Source organism: Castanea sativa, chromosome 3 (genome assembly GCF_040712315.1).
Source record: "Castanea sativa cultivar Marrone di Chiusa Pesio chromosome 3, ASM4071231v1".
NCBI classification, from domain to species: Eukaryota; Viridiplantae; Streptophyta; class Magnoliopsida; order Fagales; family Fagaceae; genus Castanea; species Castanea sativa.
In genome coordinates, this window is record NC_134015.1 from 12,440,416 (window position 1) to 12,448,241 (window position 7,826).

The window sequence follows — 7,826 nt, forward strand, 5'->3', positions numbered from 1 at the left end:
TTATACCTGTTCCTGTAGGATTGGCATGTGAAAATCCAGCTCCCATTCGGGTATGATTTCTCCAGCATCATTTATGACTGACTTTTGTGTGTTTAAAAAGCTCACGAGTTTTGGAAGCTGACAGAGTTCTAAGCGACGCAATTGAGGGAACAAGATCATATCTGTGTCTTCTATTTCGCCATCTTCTTTTATGATTATTGCACCCATTATGCTGCATTCTTGTATCGCCAATTCTTGAAGTTGTGGAAGGCCCTTGGCTATGGTTGACGAGAAGATAAATTTTAGTTTCTCACAATGTTCCACTTTCATAATGCTTAAGTTACGGAAGGATGCCGAGGGAATTTGGCCATGACATATTTCTTCCAAGTTGATAATGTTTTTGAGAGATAGCGTCTCCAAGACAGGAAAGACAACATCAGAGATAATCATCCCTCTCGAGTTGATGATGTACTCGATCTCGACATTGTTTTGGACATGGAGATGCTTCAGTTGTTGGAAGCCTGTCATATCTAATTCATCGATGACGCTCTTAACACCCTTTAACTCATCCAAACACAGATTTTCAATACCATTCAGCAACATTTTAATCCCCCTCTCCAAATGAAAGCTTGTGTTCAACTTGAGTTTTAGTGCCTTTGAGTTTTCATGTTTATCAGGCCAATCCCACACATCTCCTACGAATATTTTGTATCTTTGCAACTTCTCGAATGACAGATCTTTTGGCAACATGTTGGCATCTGCAATGTGCACTTCTAAACTAGTCAACCGTGACAAATGCTTTAGCTCTGCAAGGCTAGCTCTTTCATTGTTGAGTCCTTCAACGTCCCACTGAGTGAAGCTATTGCCGACATATAGCTCTTCTAATTGTATCAAACATGATAGGACATTTGGTGGAATCACTTTAAGTTCGGTACAATTTCTCAAATCCAAAATCCGTAAATGAGTCAAAAGCCCTGTTTCTTCCGGCAACTGTTTAACATTGGAGAGATGAATTATAAGAGTTTCTAAGTTTCTCAGCTCTCCAATCATAGCTATGTCTTCCAACACACAATGATTCCACCACAATGTTTTCAAACTAGGGAATGCAACCTGCAAGTCCACTCCACGTGTGTTAATAACATAACTAATCATAGTAACTCACATAATAGAAAATAAGACATATACGAAGTAAAAGTGTAAAACAGGGGGCTATAAAAATAAAATTATCTATTCATTGAAGAGAGGTTTCATAGAGAATTCATCGTAAGTAATTAGGAAGCAGTAAATTCTCTCTTACGACTAGATTAATTAAACTTTTGACATCAGTTTCTCTTTTTTCTTTTTTTTATCTTTTTTTTTTTCATCCAAAAAAAAAAAAGTTTCTAATTCTGATTGCTCTGTTTATTACATAAAGAAACAGAGCCTCTCATTGTAACATATACTCACATTTTCATCTTCAATAAAGATCACAGCAATTCTATTTTTGGCAAACCTAAAGTTTCATTTAAGGCAACTTGACAAGCAGTGTGAGGAAGGAGCCATCTAAAGATAAATTCATTACAATAGCACATTATGATCCTGCCAAATAGCTAGGTTATAAATACGGGATGCATCTTACTTTTATTAATTAATTTTTAATGTTTTAATAATACTATTTGTGCTATATGTTGAAGATGATAAAGCTAAACACACCTTTTCGTTAAGTCTGCAGACAAAAGGCTGTCAGATGCATCGTTTCATTCAAGTAAATAGCTAATGTATTCGTATTGCTCAAACGGTGTCGTAATGAAGATTCAAGAATCAGTTGGTATTGGTGGGCTTTTTAGTTAGGAATCTGTGATCAACCAACTCAACAAACTCCACCTTTCATGGATCTAATCCGTAATTCCAGGCGTTTTGTTTTATTCAGTTAGGGAGATTTACTTGTATATATACTATATCAGCACCAGAATGTAATTAAGCAAGATCAAATACAATTTCCCTTTGATATCTCTCTCTCCCTCTCTCTCTCTCTCTCTCTCTCTCCCTTTTCTTCTCTCTCTGCAATTGATTGTTGTTCTTCAATCTAGCTAAACACTATTAGATTCGCTCTGTTATAATTTCATTGCTATAAGCTTTTATTACAATAAGATTTTATGAGAGGTGTTATGTCCACAACAAATCATAGGTGATAAGTTGCAATTAGTTCTGATATGAATCTATAGCTTAAATTTTTTTTTGCCCCCTCATAACAAATAAGTTGCAATTAGTTGTAATAAGAAAATTTTTTTTTTTCTCATAGCCTAAGATTTGAACAAAGATTATTCAAGTCAATACGAATTTGCTTAGAAGGTGAATCTTGCAATATAAATAAGTTCCTTATAAGAAATTTGCTCCACTAATTTTTTTTTTTTAGGGAAACATGGCCAAGAGGTTAACAAGAATCTCTTTGTAAATATGCTCTTCTTCATTCATCCTGATCATTAGGATGAAAAGATGAAATATTTTCTCATAACCTAAGATTTGAACGAAGATTATTCAAATCAATACGAATTTACTTAGAAGGTGAATCTTGTAATATAAGTAATTTTCTTATAAGAAATTTGATTATAGTGCTAGCAAAACAATAAAGGGTAAACTATAAGTTCATTCAATATATTCAACTTGGGCATTCATTTATTATATTAATCATGTCCAATAAAGTATTCATGTATTATTTTTGTGCATATGCATGTGTATAAAATGTATTACATAAATTCAACAAATTCAGGTAAAGACTAAAGTAAGTACTAACTAATTATTTGAAAATGTGCTTTTTTTAAGAAGAAGAAAAAGCAATTTTAAAAATATGCCTTTTTTGAAAACAAAATTTGTTTGAGCATGCCGTATGATTTTCTAGCTAATTGATCATGCTATATGATTTTTAAGTTTCCCAAGTGCAAGATTCTCAATATTTCCAAACTTGGGAATGCAACCTGCAAGTCCATCCTGTGTGTGTTATTGACATATCTAATCATAATAACTCACATAATAGAAAATAAAATATATACGAAGTAAAAGAAGGGATAATAAAAATAGAATTACCTCTTCATTGAAGAGAGGATGCATGGCAGCATGGGAGATCTCCCCTGAACTAACAGGTTTGAATATGAATGACTCCAATTTAGGGCATTTTGTTATGAACATAACCTTCAATGATGGAAATTTGATATTGCTTCTTACGCAGAATCTTTTGAGGACTGGAAGATCGTTTAGAATCAGTCTTTCCAGTTGAGGGAACAACTCCTTTGGAATTATTTCTTCTTCTCCGAAGTCTTCTGTGAGTAGTACCTCTTCCATTACCTTACAGTCGATAATGGCAAGAAGTTTGAGCTGAATCATAGATGTCGCCGTAGAAGAAGACAGTAGGTATTTTAAATTGCCAGAGCCTTTCACTATCAAGTCACGCAAATTTTGAAATCTCGGGTCTGTTAATTTGAAAGAGGAGCTTGCCCGATGTTGGTTGTGCCGTAGTATCTCTGCGGAGTGTATAGAGAACAGTCTCAACGTTTCCAAGTTGGGGAACACAAGCTGCAACAGCAATTAATTATCTCCTTCAGCAAACTTGTTAAAAAGAGATGCAGAAAACAGTGTCGTATTTGCCTAATACAGCAAGGCCCAGACTTCAAACATTGACGAAGTGCATACTCAAAACGATGCCGTAAACACTAGGGAGTACTTAAGTGACCCCCGTTTACTCGCGTGATCATTTTTCATTTAGCTCAAGTTGTTATTTTGTTAGACACGTGTTATAAGTCAATTGGTTGCACAAAGAATTCGTTGTAAGTAATTAGTTTCTCATTTTTGGTTGCTCTGTTCTCTAAATAACGAAACAGAGCCTCTCATTGTAACATATACTCATATTTTCTTCTTCAATAAAGATCACAGAAATTATATTTAAAGAGAGATTATTTTTGAAAAATCTAGACATTGCTTAAGTTAGGTACCTATATGGCTAGATTATTGTTATTTCATTTGAGGAAATGACCAAAATTTTTATTTAAAGATAGTGGCATGGCAACTTGGCAAGTAATGTGAGGAAAGAGTCACCTAAAGATAAATTCTTACAAAGTCACATTATGATCCTGTTACATGTTTTTCTTTTTTACCTCACTTGAGGCACTTGTCTCTCTCACGTGTCCAAGGATTGTTTGACCCGGAGAAAGGTCATTGTTTGTCACAAGCAACCACTAGTGTGTTACTTACTATGCACTTCAATTAACAGTAGATAAATGACCATCAATATTTTACTGGTATTAATGGTTCATGATATATATTGCTATATAAGGTGTAAAGAATTTAATCACTGCTATGTGGAAAAAAGAAGCATATACTCCAAAATAATAAATTGGTTGGTTTCCACGGACAAATTGGACAAGCAATCTATGTGGGTGTGTGCCCCATCTTTGGGATCATTATATGCAAATCTAAACTTTATTATACCTGTTCCTGTAGGATTGGCATGTGAAAATCCAGCTCCCATTCGGGAATGATTTCTCCAGCATCATTTATGACTGACTTTTGTGTGTTTAAAAAGCTCACGAGTTTTGGAAGCTGACAGAGTTCTAAGTGACGCAATTGAGGGAACAAGATCATATCTGTGTCTTCTATTTCGCCCTCTTCTTTTATGATTATTGCACCCATTATGCTGCATTCTTGTATCGCCAGTTCTTGAAGTTGTGGAAGGCCCTTGGCTATGGTTGACGAGAAGATAAATTTTAGTTTCTCACAATGTTCCACTTTCATAATGCTTAAGTTAAGGAAGGATGCCGAGGGAATTTGGCCATGACATATTTCTTCCAAGTTGATCATGTTTTTCAGAGATAGCATCTCCAAGACAGGAAAGACAACATCAGAGATAATCATCCCTCTCGAGTTGATGATGTACTCGATCTCGACATTGTTTTGGACATGGAGATGCTTCAGTTGTTGGAAGCCTGTCATATCTAATTCATCGATGACGCTCTTAACACCCTTTAACTCATCCAAACACAGATTTTCAATACCATTCAGCAACATTTTAATCCCCCTCTCCAAATGAAAGCTTGTGTTCAACTTGAGTTTTAGTGCCTTTGAGTTTTCATGTTTATCAGACCAATCCCACACATCTCCTACGAATATTTTGTATCTTTGCAACTTCTCGAATGACAGATCTTTTGGCAACATGTTGGCATCTGGAATGTGCACTTCTAAAGTAGTCAACCGTGACAAATGCTTTAGCTCTGCAAGGCTAGCTCTTTCATTGTTGAGTCCTTCAACGTCCCACTGAGTGAAGCTATTGCCGACATATAGCTCTTCTAATTGTATCAAACATGATAGGACATTTGGTGGAATCACTTTAAGTTCGGAACAATTGCTCAAATCCAACATCCGTAAATGAGTCAAAAGCCCTGTTTCTGTCGGCAACTGTTCAACATTGGAGCCAAGAAGGCTAAGAATTTCTAAATTTCTCAGCTCTCCAATCATAGCTATGTCGTCCAACACACACTGATCCAAACACAATGTTTTCAGGTTTGTGAGGAGATTAATTGAGGAAGGAAGTGATGAAATTTTAAATTTAGTCAAATCTAAAACTTTGAGTTCCCTCATTCCTCCAAAAAATGTTTCTGAAATTTCAGAATAACAATCTTTGGCGCAAAAGTGCAAGAATTTCAATTTTGGGCAATCCAACGCATTAGGAAGTTGTTTGATACCCATATCAAGAACAATGATTTGTGTGTACATTTTCATTTTCTCCTCACTTGGCCATGTTATTGGATCATCACTTCTCATTAGTAATACATTCTCATCCTGGGATGCAATGAATATGGCAGCATCACGAACAAGGTCATGCATAAGGACATCATCACGGATAAGCGGAACATCAAGCAATAAACCAGAGTCTTTGAGACTACTTACTAGAGTATCCATTCTATTTCTTGCTTCTTCTAATGTATTTGGGCCATGAAATAATTTCAGCCCAAAACAATATTTTAACAAATCTCTGTAGTGAATGAAAGGATTCATTTCTTGACCGCAAAACAAAAAGAAGGACCGAACCTCGGGATTTTCAAGATGGTTGTAACTCAACTGTATTGCTGAATATATAACTTTTTGCATTTTTGTGCAATTAATAGAGGAGGGTTGTCTTAGTTGCTGTAGGGCGTTCTTCCATTGAGGCTCACTCTTGTTTTTTAATGCATTTGCAACTGCTTCAAGTGCGAGAGGTAGGCCTGCACACTCTTTAGATACCTCGATTGCTATTGATTGCAAATTTTGGTCCTCGAGAGAATCACCCGCCAACTTCTTGAATAAAAACCATGCTTCTTTTGGTGGTAAAACTTCAAGCCCAAAATTCTTCTCGACGCCCATCTCAGAAAATAACATGTCTCTGTCCCTGGATGTCATCAATACTTTGCATCCGTTACAAGGAATTCCTATTTCATCCAGATCAAGTTTCTCCCATATATCATCTAGGATAACAAGTATCTTTTTAGTCTCGCCTTTTGTTAATCTTGTCTCCTCTTCTGTTAATCTTGTACATAGAGGACTTGCTCTTCCGCTTAAAGTTTCCTTCTTGTCAAGTTGTAGACATTGTGCATCTGCGATTTCTCCTTGAATCCGTAGCTTACCAGAGTCATTTGTTAATCTTTTCCATAGAAGACTTGCTCTTCCCCTTAAAGTTTCCTTCTTGTCAAGTTTTAGCCCTAGTTCATCTGCGATTTCTCCTTGAATTCGTATCTTTCCAGAGTAGTCTACTCTCTGTGTCACAATTGCTATAGCCACTTCATCGAATAAATTTTCTTTCTTGACCCGACTAGCAACTTCTCTTATTAGTGTAGTCTTTCCAACACCAGCCATGCCCCACACCCCAATCTTGTTGATATTAGCATCCTGTAGTGACTCCATAAGCTCCTTCATAGTTGACACTCTTGACTCAAACGTCACCCAATCCATATTTGTTGTGGTCACTAACCCCTGTGAAGTAGGACAGTAGGAAACTTTGTCAAATTTGCCTTTTTTCAGGAGTTCATCAATCTCTTGCAATATGTTCTTTGCTTTCTTACTGTGCTTATGCCTTAGCTTCACATTTGGACATGCCATTTGGGAACAGCTCATATTTGCTTTATCTTCATTGTCAAGAACTTCGTTGGCTTTTCTCAAAATATCATCCACCTTTCTCAACCACAATTTAACATCACGTTCAGTTTCTTCACCGTTGTTTGCAGCTTCATTAACGCGATGTCGCACCCTATCTCTTGCAGCCTCCAAATCCTCTACCTGATTCTTCATGTTCTTAATGTTATTGTTGTACTGAAACGAATGACATAGCCACTGTCCAACTGGTTGAATCGTGTACTCAACGATTTTTGCAGCAATTGAAATTAGAATCTCCATTCCCTGTTTTGATTTCTGCAATCATACACATGAATTCGGAAATGGATTAGATTAGTTATGTTCAGTACTCTTAACAAAATACGCACGAATTTCCTTTTCATTGTGCTTAGAAGCATTCCTGTCAAACACAAGTCACAGCAAGAAAATTGATTACTTCCAAAAAATCAAGAAGGGTCACCCAAGAAAGAAGAGAACCACCCCCCAAAAAAAAAGGCATGACTGAAGAAGGGAACACAGAGGAAGAGGAAAAAAGGCGCAGCATAGCGGAGGAAAGAAAGGACAAAGGCCATTTCGCATTCCGTTATGATGTTTGGGCGTTCAAACTTAGCCCCTCAAATTTAAGTGCGGGATATCTGTTTAGTTGTTATTTTTTTCTTGTTGTTTGTTGTCTTTATTCGCACCAATTTACTTGTAATTGTTAAAATTTATTGTCCTGGGTTTAGCTTCAAAAT

At 36.3% G+C, this 7,826-nt stretch overlaps 1 protein-coding gene across 1 annotated transcript; it reads right to left on the reverse strand.

Annotated features, from left to right (window-relative positions):
* Positions 1-206: 206 nt before the first annotated feature.
* On the reverse strand, positions 207-7,374 carry LOC142628522 (putative disease resistance protein At4g27220). The gene is made up of 4 exons (XM_075802602.1): positions 4,441-7,374; positions 3,043-3,528; positions 294-1,089; positions 207-211 (listed from the first exon to the last, which is right to left on the reverse strand). Exons 1-4 carry the CDS (start codon positions 7,372-7,374, stop codon positions 207-209), a joined length of 4,221 nt encoding a protein of 1,406 aa, XP_075658717.1.
* Between the last annotated feature and the right edge of the window lie 452 nt (positions 7,375-7,826).